Raw genomic sequence first — 24666 nt, forward strand, 5'->3', positions numbered from 1 at the left:
GTTTTAGCACTGGACAAATGTGAACATGGATACAATTATACACATCCCAGACTTAATAAATTCTGCTTAAGACTTTGGGCCTGTAAAGATGGAGACATATGGTATTATTCAGAACAAGTTATCCCACTGACTTCAGTGGAAATGTCCAGTGTGTGAAGTTAAGCATGCATACCTCTTCGCAGAAAAATGCACTAAATCTTCATGTTTTCCCTCCGAAACCTCATCAAGCCACGGGGATTAGAGCTCTCCTCAAGTATTTTCTGTCTCTTTTTGCTGTCACCGTATTGTTGTTCAGTTCCTGCATTCTATTAGAGTTCCCTTTTGCCTAGAATTTACTTGGCAGCTCTTAGAGATTTTTGGTAACATCATAACCAATTTCCATCACATCCACCCTCTCTCACAATAAAATTCAAAAGCGTCAAACGTTTGTCTCAAAAAAAAAGCAGCAGCCACCACTAAACAAAAATTGTGCAACCTTTCTGTCAAGCACTGCATCTCTTGATAATGCTATTATGGCAAACTACATAATAAGTTTACTTAAAAATGTTTTTATTTTAATTAAAAGAAGATAAATCCTCAAGCAATTTTTTTCCAATCCCTTTTTTTCAGTTTCGTCTGTAGCTTAATACCATGAAAAACACTAGGGTGTTAGACCAGGAAAGGGATAACACAATGGAGACAGATATCTGAAATAGTGTCAGTAGGGTTTCTGAGTTGTGACAACATACTTCACAGAGGAAATTCATATAGCAACAACAGGTCAGGGGAATTACCTTAACCTATCAGGTCACCAGCCGAAAACATTCAGGGTTCAGTACAGGTACTGAAACACAGGTATCTAGTGCCACTTGGGTGCATGAAAGTGTAAAAATGATATTCAGCATACTAAGCACTTACACAGAACTGGCAAGCATGCACAGTCCCAGTCTCTTTGGGATCAGCACCTTGGGGTGAGATGTGATACTGAGTTTCTGATGTGACAAGAAGTGCATGTCGAGGCAATTGATCCCCGTTCCCTTTCTCTTCAGATCCTTTTCACATGGCAGTTCCTAGTAGGTTCCTTGACTTTTTCTAAAGTGATTTTATTGCTAAAGCAGCAATATTTCGGAACTTCCCTGCTGAAGCATTTGCTTTCCTTGGAGAAACTCAGGCTAAGAGGTCTGAGTGACTGGAAGCAGCCCTAAACCCTCCTCCCAGCAGAGCATGGTATGGCCAGGAAAGGGCTTGTGCCTTTGTATCCCATTGAGGTCAATGAACAGAGAGCTGACTAAGGAGTAGGGCCCACCTTGAGATACCAGTATAGCCACTTCAAAATTTTAACCCCTTTTGGGTTTCTTCTAAGTTGTTTTTTTTTTTTTTTTCTGTTGTACTTGCTATCCATGCTGAAAACATGGAGAATGTCTGAAGGAAGAAGAAAATAACGGGACAAAAATTAATGGAAAAGAAATCCCTAAAACATAAGAGTGATGGTTCCATAGGAAAGCACAGGCACTATTTGTATTCCAACCTATCACTGGTAAGAACTGAGGGATGTTGCACCTATCTCCAAGTATTTTGTAAATCAAAGTATCCTGCAGGACATGGGAGGGGTAGTCATAAATAAAACAGATAATTCTAATGAAAAATAAGCCAGTTTCTCACACCTGGAACAACGATACACCCAAGAGTGTGATTCATGTTGAGAAACTCTCCAAGTAAAATTGCTAGCCAGAACACTGGCCACAGGTTAAGTGAATTACACAGATTCACAGACCCTTCAAACCAAACGACCTAGAGAAGACAACGGATCTTCATCAGGCACTTCACTGTGTGTGAGTGAAGAAGGCTCTATTCTGCAATCTCTTTGAGAAGAAATTCACCCCTTTTTCAAAGGGTTAGACAGAGGGGGCAATGCTCATTTAGAGGCAAAGGAATAACAGAACAACAGGGTGAGACATCAGCCCACCTGTACCACATATTACTCAAATTCTTTACTGAAGCCCAGAGGACTTCTGTGTACGGTGGCTCATTGTCATGGTTGTTTCACTTTTCATGCCACACTCAGACATTAAGCCACTCACAACTGGTCCTTCTTAAATAAACTCCAGAAGCCTTTGATCTGTTTTCTACGCGGCTTCCCAGCAGATATTGGCATCTACTTTATTTTTCAGAGAACACCGATGGAATGAGGTTTATGAATAACTTCTGTCCTCTGAAGCAGTGTGGTTGCAAGCAGCTGAGCACATGTCACTCAATGCAAGACTCGGGATCAGCAACAGAAGTTTGTTTCCTTCCTAAAACTTTTGGGAAAATATATATTTCAAGGTGAGAACCACTGCCAGTGTGGTCAAGACATGAAGGCTAACATTTTCAGACTGAAGATCCCAACTGTGGCTGACACTAATGTTGCATACTTTTAACCAGATTAAGGTGCAAGGCAGCTTCAGTGTAATGCTTTCAGTGGAATTGTAAAATGGTTGCATCTTATTACAAAGTACATGCATCAGCTTCAAAGCAGCAAGCATGTGAGTTTTCAGTATGGGCCACAAAAAAAAATTACTAAGAACACTGAAAAGAATAAAAGTCTCAAATTCTAAAATGAACTACCCCAGCACTGAATACTGTTCTATTTTTTCCCTACTACCATATTGCTCTCTCTCTGATGAAAAGAGTTTGAGATGTACAGAGACTCCCAGCTGGAAAATATGCTTGATTCAACACAATAAAATGGGAAACAGAACTATATTTAATCATAATGAGATCAACAAAAATCACATAAATAAATAAATGTACCAAAAGTATTGCAAAAGTATTGCAAAGTAAGCCACAATAATTCTTTATAAAGAGATCTCATACTGCAAAACCTAGGGATCCAAACATAGCACTAGTGAAATCATTTTGTCTTCTTTGAAATACAGTGAAATGTGCCCCCAACCAATGTTTTTCAGCAATTAGGTTGACCATGTCTTTAGCAAGGATTCATTCCAATGGTAGGTAAAAGACCTTCAGACTCTATTTAAAGTTCAAGTTCATTTTCTTTCAGTAACTCGTTAGACACCCGGGACACCCTTACTGAGGTACTAACGTATTCCATTCTGGTTTCTGCAATTAATCCCACCTTTTCTCTACAAATTTAATTTTAACCTGTCACCATTTTTATTGCAACATCCTGTGACTAATTTATGCAGATCCTTATAAATGTTTATATTTATTTCAATTCGACTACTTAAAAACCAGATTCACTGGGTAAGCTTTTCATTGGTGATCTTTAAGTTCACAAGCATCTGCAATGGCTGGAGGTTCTTACCCTAAAGGGAAAAAGGCTGGCCTTGATTCTGACCTGACTGAGACTACTCTGATGTGATTGATTTAATTTAAGTGCTTCCTTGTTTATAGCTACACACTGTAACCCTGAGCAAAATCAGAAACACTTATCACACATCAGTTGTTCCATGCTCTTTTACGATATGTTGCATTATGTTCTGTAAACACCTAACTTGACAACATTTATCACAGAGGTAGCACATTTTATTAGTGCAGCTAAACAAAACAGGTTGAAAGCACACACAAAAAAAGTATTAAATGGCCTGAATTCCAGGCTTGCTTGCTCCATAAAGTAACAGTATCTGCTGAGATGATCGTGGTACTGCAGTTCCTTCTCCTTACCAAATACATGCAGTAGGAAGTTTTCCTCTGCTCTTTTGTCATCTTCTTAGCTGTTCTCTTATTTCATGACCTCTGAGTTAATCCTTCTATTCTTCCTGTTAGCAAGTTTAAGCAGGCAAACTTCAAACAGACTAGCAATGGGTCACAAGGTTTAATGGGCATGTAGATAATCATCTAAATTACATTTCTGGAGCTGATGGGCCAGACAGGCTTAGAGAGTAACTTTACCAGCTTTCACTGTTAATCAGCAAGGATTGTGTGTCTCGGTATGTATCTGCCTTTGCCTGCCTCCCCGAGGGGCTGGGTCATACTGACTGATTAGCAAAGGCAGCTGCATTAGCTTTCTTCTCCCACAAAGTGTGTTATGGAGGCCCAAATGACTTGAAAGGCAAATGTGACCACAGCTCAAACACCAAGCACTCTCTTCTCATCACTGTGGAATTGCTGGCCCTCCTCTTGCAGATTATGATACTCGGCACAACAGTTGTTGCCAATTTTCATGATCTGTTAACACTTAGGAAGCCTCATGCTGAAGGCTCTTCTTTCACATCTATTGTGGTATCAATCAAGGGGAAAATTCAACAGGCTATTTCTCATTTTCTGATGTATTTGAGAGCAGTGTATGAGGTGAACTGAAAAACACACAGTAATTGAACTGTCAGTAGTGAATGCCCTGGATTTCAGCTTTGAAACACAAACTGTAGAGGGATAGGTAAAGAGAATAACAGTTGTAGGATACAGACAATTTTACAGCTACAGAAATAGCAATGGATATGTACTGTGAACCTGATTTTCTCAGTGAAGATACTTACAAAGTGAAGTGTATCAAATATGAGTCTCCTTTTTTCTTATATTGGTGGTTGTGTTTTAGAAACCTTGTTATTCTCTTCCTAAAGGAACAAGAGCAGCAGAGGACTGGCTTCCTGACTTTGGCAGGACCTTTTCCTTCTGGTGTTAGGTTTATCTTGCATAGTAAATACTTCTCAATGGTTAATTTTATTGCTCTTTATCAAGTTGTTAAATAAACACAAAACCAGACCAATTAAACTATGATTAGCCACACAATAAGCTTTCACTGTCTTACTTAGGCACAACATAGGCCAATACCAGCACTCTTTAAAACAGTAGAAACTCTTCATATATTTATAACTCTATACAGAAAAGAATCTGACTAGCCAGCTAAGAAGTTAAACAACTTTCTATTTTGGATCTCAATTATGAACATTCTACAAAAGAAACTACTGACAAACAAAGTCAAATAATCAACAATATTGATTTCCTTATTTGCTTCTTGAACTTTGAGAAAGGAAGTTGGATTCTGACTTTCCACAAGTTTTCATAGATGAAACTATGAAGTGTCTATAGCTCTGTGACCTAGGTGCAGCTACTTCTGACTGATGTTAGGAGAAAGACATGAATTAGGCTAAATACTTCTATAAAATTGCAGTCCATGAAGCACGCCATTTCTTAAGATTCTAAACAAGGGTGACCACATTTTCCACTTTATCAGGGACAGGACCAGAATGCACGGTCTGCCCCATATTGTGATAAAACCTTCAGGTCTCAGTTTTGTTTCAAGTATTCACTGAGACATGGGATATCCTGTTTCCCAGCTTCTGTGTGGCAGCCTAAGTTACCCACTCTTGGTGCCACAGCATCCTTGGCTCTTTCGATGAGAACAAAAATGGTCAGACTTCTATGCCAGATCATGAAACACACAGGAGGATTTCAGTCATGTCACATCCTCTTTACCAACATAATACACAGGGAAAACAATCTGAATTTCAAATATGCATTGTGAGCATACAGCTGGAAGAAGTGATAGCTGTTACCCAGTGCAGCAATAAATCACCTCAGACTCCATTGTTCTATTGTACCATATGGCTGACTTGCAGAATTACCCTTTTTGCTTTTATTTTACCAAATCAGAGTTATAAGATTATCATTAAAAGACCGGACAAATTACTATCAAGAGTTATGGAGTCATTACTATGACTCATTAGTCTTCCACTTATATCATCTTCATAACAACCTATACCCTCTACTTCACATTACAGCTTTCTAATGGCAAAATATCACCAATAATTTCCACTAGCATCAAAAGCTGAGATGATCAAAGCACAGCTATTACTTCTGGAGATGCGATAGTAGGCACACTTTTTTTCTGCAGACTCATTTTTTGACCCCACGTGCTAAGAAAATAAGTCTAATTAGGTCAGATCCAAAGTACATTGAAGTCAAAGTGAGTCTTTTCCCTGTTCAAAGGGCTTGCATTAAGGATATTTTTCTCTTCTTTTACTCTTATGCACATCACAAAAATGGGTACAGAAGCTGTTACTTAATCCAAATGAGAGTCTGCTTGGACAGTCTCAGAACTGGAAGAGCTGAGGTGTACTTGCACAACTGTGCACTAAGCAACATGCAACTTCTGTGTGCCCTAAACTTGGCTCTAGACAGTTTTACCACGCACCCCTCATGATATGTCTATGAGCATGACAGAAAGTCTTGCAGACAGAACAAGCTCAGGTACCAGAAATAACAACACCACATTAACAGGGAGCTGGACTGGCCTGGGTGCCATGCAGCAGTGGCACCTTGTTTGTTCCCTGTACTTGCACCAGCTTGCTCACAGCCAGCACAAGTAGCTCCACAGCAGTCTACTGTCACATCATCAATTTAACAAATGCCACCATTCACAAAAAAATGTAACTGAGGCACCACAGAGCCCTGGTATGTCACGCAAAGCTACTGAAGTTTAACCTTAAAACAATAACTTTTGCTCCAGTACAAACCGCAGTGACCATTTATAAAAAAAAAAACCCAACAGACGCATGCACAACATATATTTTGCAAATACTTTGCCCATATGCATCTACTGATTTGTCTGCGACTTATAAACTGGCAGTCTGATCATGGTTATAACACTTTGTGTACTGTCATACAGTGAGAGTTATTTCTAATTAATGAACTTACTCTCCATGAATCAGGTACATTGACAGAATGCAAACACTGACACAGCTATTTACCCCAAACATAAGCTAAATATTTCAGCGAAGCTTCAGAAACTTTGGACGACCTTTTCTTCCTCCCCAACCCCTTCTATTATTGTACTTTTAAATGTGTCATTGCACTTTCTGGAGCTCGTAAAGGAGAACTGCTTAACTCATACTTTGCAATTCTCATACTTGCATGGCTCAGCCAAAGACTTGTAAGACTTTACGCTTTACTGGGGAGTTAATTCTTATATCCTGATATTGTACAGTTAGAAATGGAAGCATAGAAAAATTGTGAGCTACACTCTGACTCCCTAATTTAATACAGTTAATGTAGGCAATGCAAAGCCTGAAAAGCAAGAGCTTGGCCCACCAGGGTGATTGAGATGGCCTAAGCTTGCTTCCCTGTGGAATCAAGGAAAAACAACGTCTGTTAGAGGGTGACTGAGAGTCCCCAAGTACATCATCTGTTCCTCTTCAGAGATCTCAGGTGCCTTCACAAGGTGATATCCTTAGTACAGTGCACAGGGTACGTCTCAAGAGCACCCGGCTCAGGGCTGTGTGCTAGGAGCTGTTTGCCTGCCCAGGGTTTGGCTCCAGCGGTGCCCTCCTGTAGCCAGGGGCAGCCAGAAGGAAGCAACCTTTCTGCGGTTAGTCAGGCTGCATCAGGATCCTCCCAAGCACTCAGCCTCTAGGCTGGCCTCAGGCTGAGGTGATTCGAACACATGGGTCCCTCTTTTCCCTAAAGGGCTCTAACAATCCGCCCATCAAGCTGTACCTCTCCTGCCCAAGCTGGGCCACAATGCAGAAATGCATGGAGGAATCACTGTGGAGGGCAGGGAGAGAAAACAAGAATAAGCAACAAGAAAAAGTCTGTGCTACATGGAGTCTTCTGGAGTGGTGTTACTGGGCCTGTATTATATTGAAATCATGCAAAATAAGAGCAAAAAAGGAGTGTAAGCAAAAATCTATTCTAAATATGTGGGATGATTGCCTGATAACTTAGCGCAAACAAAAACCCCACAGCTAACAAGAATTCTATAAAAACAGCTTTTCTGATAAGCTTTTCCAGAGAAGTGTTCTCCCAGGATCTAATTGCCTACCCAGCGTTTACAGTTGTCTGTCTCCTTTCACAGCCATCCACAATGGTTCACTGCTATTATTTAAAAAGACATTTCACTCCTGTGGTTAAAGGCAAGGAATCAGAAAAACCTGTGTCTAGTCCAGTCTGTAGTAGCAGTTCTTGATGGGATCAGAGAAATCACTCCGTCTACAGAATCTGCATCCACAGCACTGTATCTGCCTCAGCATCTCCCCATCCTTCAACATCCTAGGGAGCAGGTATTGCAAGGCATATGTCAGGCTGAAACATCCAGTCATACACCCACAAGCACCAGTGGGATCTTATTCACCAGTTACAATCATATGTGTCATAATTTGACTCCCTAACCTTTGTAGTCATGCAAGTATGAGTTTCTGCTTGGCTGGTTCCTGGGCAGATCTTCATCTTCTGTATTTTTAACGTGTCATGCATGCCCATGGGATGACATCAGTAATTGCATGAAGGGGAGAACAGCCTGGACACAGAAGAGAATGGAATTGGTCTGTCAGGTCGTTGAGGTTTGTCTTCTATGGTTTTGTTCCTCACATAATGATACACTAATGACATTTTTTCCAAGGCAGCATAATAGGAAAATAACTATTCAAGTCAGGAGTCACTTAACTGAGTGTCTAGGGTGGTGGGATGTTCCTAGTAAGACTGTGCTGAACTGCAAACATATAGAAGAGAGAAAGGAAGGAGAGGAGACATTAAATTTTCCATTGCTGAGGTAGGAGGTGCTACAAACAAGACTAGCTGGTGTCAATAAATTCAGTGGTGATGAAGAGTGATATCATTCCTGATTTAAGAAGCTCGTAATTATGAGAGTGCTGCCCAAGGAAAGAGAGCATAGGAAAAATGAAGGCCAAAAACTGTCTAAAAAATTCTCGCTCTTCTTGAGTGGCTAATTACTGTAGCAACCTAATACTTCCTCTGGTTAATGATCATAAACAAAATGAGTTCATTGGTGTCATCTCAGTCATTGTTGCCTTAAAACTGTTGAATCACTGAATCAGCATCCACATGGATTGTCTCAAAGCGCTGGTGGCAAGTTATCTGTCAGTGATCTGTGTAACACACCATTTCCCGTGTACAATGCATCGTAATAATGACAAATGTAGCTGCTGCATGGAAACATCCGCTCTCTTCAGTCTCTGCCTGATACTTCTGGAGACGTTTCCTGGAGGGTATCTGGTATCAATCTTGCATCACATGTTAAACAGGAAACTTAGCTATATAGAGAAGATTAAGCACAACTAATATAAAATTAGGAGTGCAAGCAAAATGCAGTAAACTGGAAGACTAGATCCTTTTCTCCAGGCAGCTGGACCCGATATGGACTTGAGCCTCAATGTTTGGGCTCTGTAATGTGGCCTCCCCCAAATGCTGGAAAGTATGATGATGGTCCTAGCCAGGCACAGCCTACTGGAGATACAGGACAAAACTGTAAAGCAAATCTTCATTCCATGCTTAGAGAAAGAGACACCTAAGTAGAAGCACAGCCAAACTAATTCTTTTGCTGGTTCTTCCCACCTTATGCCCTAGTTGTGCTTGGTTTCTCTCTATGGCCTGTTCAGAGCCTGGCAGATGTCTGACAGTGAACAGTGATTATGGGAACCCGTGATTACCAGATGATAGTGCAGACTATATATGAAGTCAATTGTGTAGGTGAAAGAAGTGAGTGTTTAATTTCTAGAGAAAACCCAGAGCATTACATTAATTCCCCCAAAGGACATATCTATTCTTTGTTGAGCTTTTGAGACCTTTTCTTAAAGTAGTAGATACTGGCCACTGACCGAAATACCATCCTAAGAGCTACATCTCTATTGCTGAGATCCAAAAGGAGGTCAGCACAGAACAGCATAAATGTAAAGAAAATCCATCACAATGGTAAATTGTTCCTCTGACTCATCTACAAAGCAATGCTTTAAATCATCACAAAAGTCTTTGTTATAATTAGGAAAACGTGGCAAGCCTTCTCTCCCCAAGTGGTATAGATGTTGACAAAGCCAGAATATGCTGACTCAACAAAACATTTTGTTCTGAGATACACACAGAAATTAACCCTCTACTTGCAAATTAGCTCACACATCTACCTTCTACATCTTCATAAATATACTTTTTAGAAGCACCAAGATGTGTTATTATATTTAGGTGCTTGTTTACTTTATACTTACAGTGAATGGTGATTATACATCCCTTGATCTTTAAATATTTTAAAACCCCTTCAAACAGTTCTTAGGTTTTCCTGAGCTGTTGTTTGACCATGAATATTTAGGAAAATTACTAACAATTTCAGCAGTTTTATGCAAGTGAATTCACTCACTAACATTGCCTGTCATATATAATGGAAGAGAATTTAGCCATATGTTTCCATCAGGACAGGTACTCCATCAGTGTAATTTGGAATTGCTCCCCTGAAATTAATTGAACCATGTTGACCTACAGCAGCTGAAGATATAAGCCCTCACCTTTCTTTTTATGGCAGTGTCTCTGTACTAGCTCTCTAATATTATGGCTTTCATCTGAAATGCCTCCAATGTAACAATGTATTCAGTTTACTACATGTTTGCTCCTCAAGGTTATGTGAACACTGCTTTGTCTTTCCTGGTGAGTGGGTTGCAGGCACACAAAAACCAAAATCATTTACACTTTATTTAATAGATTAATAGCAATGCAAATGTACTTTTAGTGTTTTGTGTGTTTTCACCCATAAATCACTTCTACAATTTCTGAACATGAAGGTCCTGCTCATTTAAAACCAGGTCTCTGTTTTTTTCTGCACAGCTATAAAACTATTCACTCACAAGAGCTTTAAACCCAATCTTGATGTGAATTTATTTCACGAAGAAAGCAAAAGCTGCCGTAAGCAGCACCCACTACCACTCTTCTGTACCCAGCTGCTCATTCCTGCCCCTGCACCTTCCCCTTCCCTTCTGTTCACATAGAGAGATTGGGAACCTTATCCTAGAAACTAGTCCATTTAAAAAAAAAACAAAGTTCTCCCATCTGGTTCATGAGTAGCTGCAGGCAGGGAACGGGATGCTTAAGTTGGCATTGCTCCTGGAAAAAATGACTGACATACTATGCTCCCACCAGTGTTTCTGAAGAAAATTTAGAGTATAGGCTTGAGTATTTCGGATTTAATAATGAGTGGGCTTTTTGCTTGTCCCAGCCACTCCCTCTTTGAAAACAGAGTTAGCATTCCGGACTGCACAATAGCTAAAATCTCTAACTTAACAGTTATGCCAATATAAATTTTGAATTTTAATCCCTTTTAATCAAATAACCCTCGTTGAATCAAAACATCTTCTTTTGAAGAAAGCGTATGCTTTTCTTTATATTTTTTCTCCATAATCAGAAAGCTTTAAAAAAACCACAAAAAGTAAAAAAAAAAGGACTCAAACTAATTTTTTAAGTTTGGGGCATTTTTTGTTGTTTTCTGAAAAATTCAAAACCACTGAAAAAAGTTCTCACCAGCTCTAGATCTGAGAAGACTAAAGAATGCAATGCATGATTGCTCCTATAATGGATATTCTTTTATTCTCTGAACAGGAGGCAAGATAATTTTGCAAATAAGATACAGTCTGGTTGCTGATATAATGAGGCTGTATATTCAGTTCCAGAGATGCACTTCCTATGTGTTTTCAAGCAAGACACTCAAGCCCAGAACTACCAAGAAGGTTAGCTGCGGCTACAAGAAGCACTGCAAAACCTAAGAGTCTGCACATGGCATCCGCAATGCCCTAAGGACAGAAGGGGTGGGTCGTTTGTAACGGAGGTCACACTTAATCTAATGCAGGTAATGGGAAAGACAGAAGAGACTAATGATGTGCTTCAAGCCTGTCCTACTACAGCACAAGTTCTTTGTTTCTCTCCTAAGCTTCTTTTTGTTTTTTATTTTATGGACATTATTTAATATTTGCAAGGTTCTTTTTGAAATCTTTGCATGAAAGCACTAGGCAAAGAGTTAATTTATGTTTCTATAACTGACAGTTTTTACTTGTACTGTCTGATATGAAAGGCATTATAACTGTAACAAAACACAGTTTAAAATTAAGTAAAAACATTTTATTTTCCTTGGGAAATTTATAACTTCCGCTGAAAAAAATGTAAGTTTTCTCATACCTTAAATAACAAAATATGAAATTACTCTGTTGGTTTTTTTTTTAAAGACTTCTTTCTTCTCATCTCTACCCCTCAAAGACTATAGTAAAGTTGAATATAGTTATTAGATTAGGCCTAGGTTTTAATTGCTTTTCCTCAATGGAAGTTCAGTAGACAGAAAGAGAAATCAACATCTTGTTGCTGGCGTCTTGTTGCCAGCTGCATTGCAGCCTTTTGGTGTTACACAGTCAGCAATGCTACATCAGTATCTCATTATCAGCTCTGTTGGACTTCTTATGCTATCTGGACTCTAGGAAATGAATATGATAAAAGGGTTTATAAAAACATAAGACATAATAGTACTTAAGAATAAGGTGTTCTATAAAAATCAGGGAAGTTTTTAAAGCTGTTCTTCTGTAAGTCCGTTCTCTCGGACCTGAAAAAGTTACAGGACAGCCAAAGCATCAGCCCACTGCACTGCACTGATTCTGGAAACTGCTTTTTCACGTTTTCTGCAAATGTACAGACAAAGAGAATGATACACACTATGGCTATAACTTATGATATTAGCTATCCATTACTCACAATGCAAATGCAAAACCAAATAAATAACTGTGTTACTAAAATTAAAAAAAAAACACCAAAAACAAAACAAAAAAACCCCAAAACATGTGGCAGCAGGACACTATAGCTACAGAAGTTCACAGTGTCAAACAAGGTTTCCCTAAGCACATCACCAGTTACTTTCCATGATTGCAACTAGGCAAAGATTAACAATCAAAGAGGTAGTATCCACACATTTCAAGTGAGGCATAGATAAATCTGTTTGCATTTTAAAGATAACGAGCAGTGCAAGAATGAAATAAAATAGTTTGCCCTTTATGACAGTGTATACGTAGTCTGGGATCTTTCACTTGAGGGTGATGCTGATACCCCTGTCTTAAGAGTTCACCGTTTTTTGCTGCTTGCTTTGTATTCTGCCTATCTTGGTACCGCAGCTTCACAAGTGATAATGAAATGGCACCACTTCTCTCAAGGACACTTAATTTGAATATTGTCAACAACTGCACAAAATTAAGTTAAAGCACAAGCCAATAACATCTCCATTTGCAGTCCAAGGAATACTGTCGGAATGCAGAACACAATGTAAGGCAAACAAAGCTGCTGAAGGTGCTATGGTGATGCCACAGTTTATCCCCTACTGATGTGGTTTTAATAAGTATATTATAGCTGCTACCAAAAAGTAGAAAGGACAATATTTTTGCCCCTTTTAGGGGCTGCAAGGCTTGGAACCACACACTTCTTAACTCAATAGCCTTGAAATTAATCTAGGATTATTCAACTGCATGAGAATTGTTAGAAGACTGGAAACAACATCCCACACTCTGTCTTTTTATTGTAACCTTCCTTATAGTATCATCTTGCAGTGAAACCTGAATATCCTAATGGGATTAAACATAAAAGAAAGTCAGGAAAAAAAGTTGCTGGATTAGAATTTTAACTGAAGCCTTCTGTGAGAAAGACCACACCACTGTCAGTGACCTTTCTCTCCCCATGTGTGATCCCAGTTGTGCCTAGTCAAGTGTCCAAAGGAGACTTCATCAGTTCACGCTGTATTTATCCTTTTGCTCCTAAAACAGGTGTCTTGTTACTAAGAGAATAAGCATTCATGCCATTGATCAGGGTGTATTAACCCGCCCTGCAAGAGCACATAATGTTCTCTGGTATAAAGAACAGAATGTAATGATGCTATTTAAGACCTGAGTTTTGTATTGATAAAAAACATCACTCTAAGCAAAAGGCAATAAATTCTGTTCTAGCAAATAGGGAAAAGGGAAAAAATGCAGGCTTTTGAGTGTTTTAGAATGCCATTTCTATCTCCAGCTCCAACCTTTGTTTGTTTTTTAAATGCACTCTCTGATAAGTTTGCCTTTAACATATCTAAGAAAATGTTTTTGAATCTCATACTGTATCTTCACTGCTCTCATTAGATACCACAAGAATGCTTTTCATCTCATTTTTACTCTAAACTCCTGAAGTCCGCCCTAGCTCTAAACAATTATATTAATTAGAGAGCAGTTATTCACAGATGAGCAGAAAATTGAGCTCAGTCAAAAGAAACTTCTAAAACACTTTTCATTTTTATCATTCTAGATCTCTTTGCCTTCACAGTGCTTCAAAGATTAATACTCAGTCTCATAAATACTAGCATAAAACATTAACAACAGTGTAAACTCCACTGTGGGAAGATGTGTATGAGGTCAAATTCCTGTTCCGACACCCAGATACGTGCCCCACTTTGGGCAACAAGCGGAGCTTTCCTCACATCTTTCCAGCCAGTGTGTTCTCCTAGTAATATAACTCCAGCTCAACCTATTGCTGCTCTCTTTTTCATACTAATTCACACCTAAGCTGTCAGGCAAATTGCTGTATACCTGACCTGAAATCTTAGTTATTATACATTTTTATTCTTATTTGTTTTACTGTAGCAGCTACTAGATCTAGTGCTAAGCCAGTACAAAGAGCAAGAAGATGGTCCGTGACCTTTTGAGCTTGTAAGATAAGTGTAAAAGAAGAGACAAAAAATCAGATCAGCAGTCAGTAGGCTATGACTACTACATACATTTTCTCTGACAGTTCTGATTTGCAGATTGAGATAATTATTGTCAACATACAATTTGCTATCAACACTTACAATCTCTTTGGCTCCTGTTTTAAGCTCCAGTGATTATTTCTCCACAAGAAAAAAAAAATCCCTCTTGATCTGTCCCACCACATAAAATGCTCTGCCTTCTCCCACCCTGGTCTCCCAACCTCTTCTGCAGTATATAGAAAGAAACTGGAGAAGAGAAATAAGTTTTACAAAATGAATATATCAATATATAAAGATCTTCATAAAGAAGATAAATAAAGATCGGATTAGACATTTGACATGAACATGGATGACAGTTTCAACACTATGGCTTTGAAAATCCTGCTACCTGGTTGCAGAATTAGTTGTGACAAAACGTATTCCTCCTGGATGCTCTAATATTTACAATGAACCCACCAAACCTTTTTATCTGCCTAAATTCCACAGACAAAAGCACTGCCCTTGATTATGATTTACCATGTCACTTCCCGCTTTGAATCAACTGGCTTATCTTTGCTCACCATAACAAGTACCAACGTTTAGTCCTCAAACTTTGGAATCTAAACAGCTCTGCTCCATCCTGTTTTACAAAGAATATCTTTATCACCATAGTTTCGCTAACTGAAAGCTTCACTCTTCCTTTCTTTCACTATCTTTCTTGCAATTTAGTGCCTAATGCAGCCTGAGCTTCCCTTCCCCAGCCCCTTTTTAGCCCTATCAGACAGACTCTCACCCTTTTTTTAATTCAAGAGACCCACTGCTTCCTAAGGATTGTTATTTGTTAGGTGTAATACATTTGCATTCCCAAACTTATATGCAGATAAATGTGATGTAAGCGGCAATCATCCCTTCCTTCAGAATCATCAGTGGGTTTTTTCTTTTGTGTTTGTTGGTCTTCTAGAACAAACACTTTTCATTCATAAATTATCTAGCAGCATTTGTTGTGAACACTGATAAACATGCTGTCACCGTAAATATCTTTCTTGGTAAAAGGATTTCCAGTGTCCAATGTCATAGAAAGACAGTTATGAAAACTGCAGTCTGCCCACTGCTTGGTACAGAGGGACTGTTTTCTCACAAGTAAACAACAGCACTCTGATGGGTAAGGTTTTGGCCGACCAAAGTAAGGATTAATTCACCTGAAGCTCTCAAATACATGGTAGTCGTAACAGGTACTTACACCGGACTGACTTACTTTTTATATCCAAAACATTGTGTAAATGCTGTATTTCATACAATTATAGCATTTAGAACCCAGATTCTAATCTCACCAAAACTGACTGTACACCAGCTTTGGCTCATGTACCCTAATTTATACCACTGGATGAACAGAAACCAGTTAAACTCACTATTAATTTGTATAGAAAAAGAATACGGAGACAATACCTGCACAAACCCACACATCATATAGTCATCAAACAAAGGCAGACTAGGGCGGTCCTCTCGATAAATTGTGATTTTGTAGGTGCTCACAACGTGAGGGCTGGGCTGTGAATCATCAGTTACAAGAATGATGACTTTGTTCAATCCAAGGCCAAGGGGGTAGTTAGCAATGCTGCAAGGCAAAACAGGAAAGAAGTGGAATAAACACTAAAGAAACAGAGATTTACGCTGCTTTATCTATGGCAGCTAAACTTTACTTGCTCCTTGAGGCTTCTATTTCTAACATTTTGTTTTTCTTACAAAATACATATGATTTTAAATAAAATCCAGTGTAAAATTAGTTTTGTAACAATTTACAATTATTTCAGGAAGAGAAAATACTGAGAGTGAAACTTAGTGTAAACAGCTTCAGCGGCAGTGGCAACGATTCTGACATGAAATCTGTGAATGAAGCCACTAGGGACAGCAATTCCTGGCATGTCCAAGCTTGTGGTGAAGTCAGCAGGGAGACAAACAAGATCAGAGGTGTCAGCTAGCCATTGAAATTGTCCACTAGCCAAATGTGATGGAGTCCCAAACAAACTGCTCAGAGTGACAGACAAGAGCAAAGCTGGACTGTGCTCTTCTTCCCTTGGCAGGGAAATGAGAAATGCTGAAAGACACAGAACCTGAACATCCAGGGCTTTTACTTTTCGGTGTAAAGGACATAATGCTATTCTGTTTTCCTTTTACAAGGAAGAAATCTCAAAAGTTTTTCACATGTATCCGTGTTGACTACCAAGGCGGTTAATATTAAAACACTAAAAAGTTGGGTGGAAGAATTTTATGGGAGCTTCTTTTGAAATGATAAATCAAGACTAATTTCTTATTGAAAATACAGGAAGCATATTAGGTATTAGATCAGTAACAACTGTACAGACTGTCTGGTTATTAGCAGACATTCTAGGTCAAAGCATCTGCTTCATAGTCAAAAGATGCTGTGTTGCATAGGCGCTTCATGCCATGAAGCAAAGCTAGCTCTGTAATGGTTAAGGATTCTTCCGCCCATGTGAATCACTGTCCCTGCTCTCCCCTTTATCCACTCACTAATGGCTAGTATGTAAATACGCCAGTTCTCTGGTTCTGAGGTACCTGACCCAGATAAATAAACACTTTTTGTCCCTCCCAACATCCAAAAACAGGTCATGCCCAAATTGCCTATTAGGATTGTCCCTGGCACATGCCGCTGTATGTGAGATAGCTGGTTGGGAAAGCCAAAACTGTTCCGGGGGGATCACAGTGGCAATTAAACATCATGGATGATTGTGGGTCAGTGCTCAAACCTGATGTTTAGTGATGACTTTGTTCTCTCCCCTATCCTCCAGCTTTATACTTCTCTAAAAGATCAGATAAGCTGGGACTGTTGCTGATAACAAGATGACCCACTTAGTGGATGATGGAAAGGCTGTGGATGTTGTTTACCTGGATTTAGTAACACTCTTGACACTGTTTGCCACAGCATTCTCCTGGAGAAACTGGCTGGGTGGGTGTATGCTTCACTAGGTAAAAAACTGGCTGCATGGCTGGGCCCAAAGGGTTGTGGTGAATGGAGTCAAATCCAGTTGGCAGCTGGCCACAAGTGGTGTTCCCCAGGGCTCAGTGTTGGGGCCAGTTTTGTTTAATATCTTTACCAATGATCTGGATGAGGGGATCGAGTGGTCCCTCAGTAAGTTTGCAGATGACACCAAGTTGGGCGGGTGTGTTGATCTGCTTGAGGGTAGGAAGGCTCTGCAGAGGTATCTGGACAGGGTGGATCGATGGGCCCAGGTCAATTGTATGAGGTTCAACATGGCCAAGTGCTGGGTCCTGCACTTGGGTCACAACAACCCCATGCAACGCTACAGACTTGGGAATGAGTGGCTGGAAAGCTGCCCTGCAGAAAAGGACCTGGGGGTGTTGGTTGACAGCCGGCTGAATATGAGCCAGCAGTGTGCCCAGGTGGCCAAGAAGGCCAACAACATCCTGGCCTGTATCAGAAATGGTGTGGCCAGCAGGAGTAGGGAGGTGATGGTGCCCCTGTATTCGGCGCTGGTGAGGCCGCACCTCTAATACAGTGTTCAGTTTTGGGCCCCTCACTACAAGAAAGACATTGAGGTGCTGGAGCGTGTCCAGAGAAGGGTGACGAAGCTGGTGAGGGGTCTGGAGCACAAGTCTTCTGAGGAGCGGCTGAGGGAACTGGGGTTATTCAGTCTGAAGTAAAGGAGGCTCAGGGGAGATCTTATCACTCTCTACAGCTACCTGAAAGGAGGTTGTAGAGAGGTGGGTGCTGGCCTCTTTTCCCAAGTAACAAGTGATAGAACGAGAGGAAATGGCCTCAAGTTGCTTCAGGGGAGGTTTAGGTTGGATATTAGGAAAAACTTCTTCACTGAAAGGGTTGTCAGGCATTGGAATGGACTGCCCAGGGAAGTGGATAAGTCACCATCCCTGGGGGTATTTAAAAGACATGGCGCTTAGGGACATGGTTTTGTGGTGAAATTGGCAGGTTTAGATTAACGGTTGGACTTGATGATCTTACAGGTCTTTTCCAACCGAAATAATTCTATGATTCTATGATTTTATGACAATCCCTTATAATATAATTCTGATGAAAATGGATCATTCTGAATTAGTAAACTTGAACTTATTTCTTCTTCTGATCCCAACTGCTCTGTTCTGACCCACGTCAGAAGACTGTTGGCTGAGGGACCAAGCCCAGCGGGGCAGTAGCTTAGACCACAGTGCAAAATCAAGGCCTGGATATGAAAGCTCAAATTCTTCGCTGTCTACTGTGTGCAGTGTAATGACGGTCTGTTCCCACACAGTTTTGATGCCATCAGTGACTGAAGAAGATGGGGGAGATGCTAGCAACTGTGCACTACATAAAGCTAGGGTTAATTATGGCTTGAGAACATATTACCATTTCCTTCAGGACATTGACAAATAAATACAAATTTCTGAGTGTTGAACTCCCTCTGACTTTCCTGTGGCTAATCTACAGGGCATTCTCTGCTTTTGGAAACACAAAACAATCCTGTAATATTCTGACATATTTCCAAAATTAAGGACACTTTTATGTTTTTACAGTCATATTTTGTCGCTCATACCTTGGCCCTTTCTTCTCGTCAAGATGTACTTTGCATTGACAGTTAGAGGGTTCTGCTCCTATCTTCACTGTCACCATGTCGAATGGCACTTCTGTGTAGTATTCTTTGATCTTTGGGTTAAACTGAGGATTCAAGTCCAGCTGTGGACTGGTGAAGATCTGCCTGATATGAGATAGGGTATCTTTATCTGTTCCAAGAAGGCATCAAAGAAAAAACTGTGAAATGTATGAACATTTTTAAGTAACATGCAACATCTGGCAGATTGATAACATGTACAGTGGCAAGATTGTTAATGCCTGGTCACTCTGAGACTGATAATCCTGCTGCAAGGTCTTAATGGAGTTTGTATTGGCACTTGAGAGAAATTTTTAGATCCTGGAGGGATTTTAATCATTCAGTGCCCAATGACTCTAGTCAGAGTCACAAAACTCAAAGTCTGAGTAAGCCTTTGAAAATCCAAGGATTAGGTCTGGGAGATCCTGTCTCCAGTTGGTTAACCGCAACTTAAAGAAGAGTTAGGCCAAAATTCATAACCCACTTAGGTACCAGCCTGTATACAGGGTTTATGTACATGTGTAATAGCCAATAAAAATCAAAATAAGTTAGACATACTCTTACTGTTCATAAGAACAAGTCACATGGAGATATCTAGATCCATGGGGTCATTTGCAGTACAATTGGAAGAATGTTTTATTAAAATTCCTAAATCAACAAATTCCAGCTCCTTCCCTGTGTATGAAATCTCCACAATCAAATCCTATTTGCTCAAAAGTATCCTTTATTTTGTAGTGTTTGCCAAGTGACTCATGAGAATAATTATTTGCTGGCAACCCACTTATGACAAATATTTTAATCCAACCCATTGGATTCAGATTTACAGTATAATTACACATTCAAAACTTGCTTTCCACATATATTCTCTACTATGTGTTTAAAACTGGGTACTTCAGCAAATACTCCAGCCAGGAAACTCTTTACTAGAATACCTGAAAAATCTTGTGGCTTAAAACATGGCTTTAAAGAGTCATAAAGGATGCAAACAGTTCTGTGTGGGCTTTTTCTACCTCAAAATATCTGCCTTGAGAAACAAAACGGGGCAATTTCAGCACTCCCTTGCTTGGATTAAAAGGTAAAGGAAGTTACTACAGTGAAGTGCAGAATTTGGGCTAGATTTGTAGGGGAATAGAGGCTTATAAGTTGACACACAGAAGGTATTTTAAAAAATCCTACAGATGAGTATAAACAGTTCTCCAGATCCTGAATGCTTTACCTAGAAAAGTTATCTCACTACTACCTTGAAAATGAGGAGGAATTTTCAAAATAAAATGCCATGCAATCGGAATGGTGATGCCAGTCAGCCAGCCCAGGAGCATTTCTGGCCTATGACTGACACAGAGGAATTCCTGGAGGCACCATGAGATCAGTAACAGAGTGGAAATGAGTTTCAATGGGTCGAAAAGCCTTTCCACCACTTAGCAATTGTTTTGCGTTTATAAAGCAACTCCTCAGATAATGTGTCAATGAGGAAGGCAGCAGAAAGCATTGCTCCCACCAAAGACAAATATACTTTAAATCTTTACATATCTTGAAATATACTTTAAATATTCCTACAAGCAGATATTTTAGACAAAGTCTTCATCTCTTCAGCAGCTCTTTAAAACTCCACCACTGAGCTGAAGACAGGCCTTACACAAGGCTGATTAAACTCCATACAAGTTTACAGGTTATTCGACAAGAACAAATGTATGCTAAAGTTCTTGGAAATAAGGGGCAAAAGTCTATTGAAGCACGGCAAGGGATCAATGAGTGCTGGAATACTCACATTAATATGCACACATAGCAATGTTTAACTTTGTGCTTGAGGCTTGTTTAACATAATAGCCCAATTATTGAGTGATTCATAAACATTCTTCCTACTTAAAAATCCTTTTCTTTTTTTGCATAACAGCCCTCAGGCACTCCATTCACTGAAAGGTTATGCAGAAAAACCCAAGAAATTTGTTCAAGTAATCTCTCTTCTTCCCCCTTAGTGGTATAGAAAGACCTTGACTTACCATAAGTGCATTGTCTTTCTTTAGTCTTACTGGAAAAATGCAATGCTGAAAGAGAAACAGAAACAATTAATAATTTTCTGCTCTAAGCCTGATTCACAATCCTATAGGAGATGGAACTCTCATTGTGTTGATTATAAAAAATACAGTGTACTTTTATTCTTTTCAGTGTGAGATCTTTGCTTTAGGTTCATGAAAACTGCTCGTGGGCTCAGCAGAACAACTTCACAGAATCACAGGATCGCTAAGGTTGGAAAAGACCTGTAAGATCATCACATCCAACATCAACTAACACCACTATGCCCATTAAACCATCTCCCACAATGCCTCGTCTACACGTTCCTTGAACACCTCCAGTGATGGTGACTCCACCACTGCCCTGGGCAGCTTATTCCAGTGTCTCACCACTCTCTCAGTAAAGAAATTTTTCCTGCCTAAACCCCCCCCTGCCACAACTTGAGGCCATTTCCTCTTGTCCTGTCGCTAGTCACTTGGGAGAAGAGATCAACACCCACCTCTCTGCAACCCCCTTTCAGGTAATTATAGAGAGCGATTAAGCCTCCCCTCAGCCTCCTCTTCTGCAGACTAAACATCCCCGGTTCCCTCAGCCACTCCGCATAAGACTTGTGCTGCAGACCCCTCACCAGCTTCGTCGCCCTTCTCTGAATATGCTCCAGCACCTCAATGTCCTTCTTGTAGTGAGGGGCTCAAAACTGAACACAGTATTCGAGGTGCGGCCTCACCGTAAAGTGTGGCGTACAGGGGCACAATCACTTCCCTACTCCTGCTGGCCACACCATTTCTGATACAGGCCAGGATGCTGTTGGCCTTCTTGGCCACCTGGGCACACTGCTGGCTCATATTCAGCCGGCTGTCAACCAGCACCCCCAGGTCCTTTTCTGTGGGGGAGCTTTCCAGCCACTCATCCCCATGCCTGTAACGTTGCATGGGGTTGTTGTGGCTAAAGAGCAGGACCCGGCACTTGGCCTTGTTGAACCTCAAACTTATACAGATAAGGAAGAAATTGGTCTTTTATATGTAGTAAGCCAAGACCTTCCAGCTGTAATGCAAAACAATGTAATCTAAATCATACATGTTATCAGAAGTAGTACAAATAGAAAAACATACCGTATATAAAAGACCTTACTCTGATCCCTTACCTTCATGATTCTTCCTGAAGTCAGAAGGGACATTCTGCTTAAGACTCACATTTTCTTGAGAAGAATTCCTGTCAATTCAATAGCAGACATATTTCTACATGAATGGAAGGAACAGAAACCATGGAACATTTTTCATAAATTTTTATATGGCAACCCAGGGCACATGGTATTTTAATATTCTCCATGGAAAGATGAACCCTCTGGATTCATGTTCCCAGCATTAGCAATATTACCTGAATGAACGTGACCGAAAACACACATTCCATAATAAATGGTATCATATAATATGAAAAAAGAAAACCAGAAATATATTTCAAAACATAGTTGAATTGCTGGGAAAAGGAAGAGTGGATATAGCTGAGAATAAAATAACCCAAACCATATCTCTTAACTGTGTGTATGATGCTTTTTTGTATATATTTGAGGTTAAAACTAGACTTTGTTCAAAAAGAATTAAATATAAATGAAGGCCTGTGTTAAGGTGCATATCTGTACCGACGTTAGCATGAATTCATATAATGGAACATCTATGTGTTTTGATTTGTTTGCTAATTAAAAAAAAAATCACATGATCAACGTCCGGAGTATATATATAAATCCTCAGTGAAAAAAGACAAGTTAATTGCAACAATTCATTGACATGGTAGTGGTGCCCATATTTGCTAACTCTGCAGATATTTTTCTTCATATATAGCATTTTGGGAGCATAGTAGAAGAGAGACAGTAGGCTTCTCTCCAATCTATGTACCGGACCTCTGGCTGATAAGACCTCTTCAGAGGTCAATTAGCATTTCTTGAAGCTTTCACAGATTTTCTTCTCAGTGTTTTCTGTAGAAGGAAAGAAGCAGCTGTCAGATCTGTGTGTGTCTGTGTGTGCATGAACATGTAGTTTTGAGCTTGCAGTGTCTAGACACTGCCCTAATTTCAGGCACATTCATGACCTCCTTCAAAGGAAGCACTTAACAAACTATTAGAGAGTTTGTTTTCCAAGTTATAAGTCATTCTGCACCCCTTTTTCTGCTTGCCAAGGAGGTAATGGCTAACACCTGTAAATATGTTTTTTCTCTACGTTATGCCTTTTTGCGTTGCTCAGTCCCAAACCCTGTTGTAAGGTGAAAACAAGATGTCTTAACTCTATAAAATGCTGGGCTTTTGTCTAGCCAGAGGACAACTCAGGAGTGTGGTAGCCACCACCAGTGCAAGGCCCCAGCTCCCAATGGAACTGCATGACCTGCACGTGTCAATTCTGTAAAGAGATTGCAATTATCACCAGACATTAAGAGACATACAGTAACTCTATCTAATTACAGCAGGTTATCAAAATGTAATATTTAGAAATTATATTACAGAAAGATACTCAGATTACTGTATTTATCTCTGCTGAAGACTGGACTTCTTAATCGTCAATCAGCACCACCAAGTTTTCCTTTGTCCAAGCTCCTTGCATCCCCCAGAACTGAGAAACGATGCAGTTATGAAGCTCTTCCTCAGTCAGGGAGCAGCTGAGATCCTGGACTCTGTAGAGTTCTTTCCTTCACATGCTGTTACTCAAGATGGGATGTTCATCCGTATGAGCAGCCCCTTATTTACTTAGTATCTCGGAGGAGCTATCAAACACAAAAGTGTGCATTGCCTACACACTTTGCAATTAGCTCTAATGAAACTAATGACTGTATGTCAGGTACCTTAGGGGGGTGCATGCTTGTGAATGTACCTTTTGAGAGATCCCCACTGTGCAAATCACAAGCTATTGACAGTGAACCTGCCCTTTAGGAATCTCTCTGATTCAGCAAATTAAAAAGAGAAAGGATTGACAGCAGCAGTAGTAATGTAGCTCTGATGGTCTAAGCAATCAGAGACATAAGTAATGAAGGATGCATAGATACAGATAATATCTTTCATAAGATTAAAACATAAAAAGGAAAAAAATCTGGTCATTTTTGGGCCTCTGATGAATGTGTTAGTTGTGGATGGTGCAATTTTTAATGGGACATGAAGTGCATGTTGAGATCATATTTCAGTATTCAGCCGAGTTATGAATTTTAGTTCTTTAGATGATGCTTTGTAGGTCTCTCTTGAAAACTAGGAGCCACAGGAGGTAACTTTGTGAAACATGATCGTTAGCAATTTTTTTCTGTTTGATCAACTGGTAGTGTGAGCATGCTGTTTTGTAGAGTGTTTGCTTGGCTTCAGTCACAGAGTTTCCATGAGGGCATTGGGTTCACCAAATAAAGAATCTTGTGCTGGTCTTCAAAAGAGAAATACAAAATTGCACACTCAAGAGTGGGATGGTTTCCTGGCACTTAATCCCAACTGTCTCTCTCCTTTCCTCCTTCCCTCTGTCTCTAATTCTTCCAGTTGCAGATCAGTGATCTTATCCCAGACTTCCTTGCTGTTGTCGTCTTCTGTTTCATATTCCGAAAGATGTTTGTTTCTCAGGTGATGCCCAGGTGATGAGCATGACCAAGCTAAAC

At 39.9% G+C, this 24666-nt stretch overlaps 1 protein-coding gene across 2 annotated transcripts in view; it reads right to left on the reverse strand.

Annotated features, from left to right (window-relative positions):
• The window catches only part of CPED1 (cadherin like and PC-esterase domain containing 1), a 160054-nt gene that overhangs the window by 58264 nt on the left and 77124 nt on the right, over positions 1-24666 (reverse strand). For both annotated transcript variants that reach the window (XM_059816930.1, XM_059816929.1), the window contains 4 exons: positions 22193-22260; positions 21036-21080; positions 18982-19168; positions 15863-16031 (listed from right to left, as the gene is read on the reverse strand). In XM_059816930.1, the coding sequence (XP_059672913.1) occupies positions 15863-16031; positions 18982-19168; positions 21036-21080; positions 22193-22260 (469 nt within the window). The remainder of the gene's footprint in view (positions 1-15862; positions 16032-18981; positions 19169-21035; positions 21081-22192; positions 22261-24666) is intronic.

Source organism: Gavia stellata, chromosome 4 (genome assembly GCF_030936135.1).
Source record: "Gavia stellata isolate bGavSte3 chromosome 4, bGavSte3.hap2, whole genome shotgun sequence".
Classification (NCBI taxonomy): domain Eukaryota; kingdom Metazoa; phylum Chordata; class Aves; order Gaviiformes; family Gaviidae; genus Gavia; species Gavia stellata.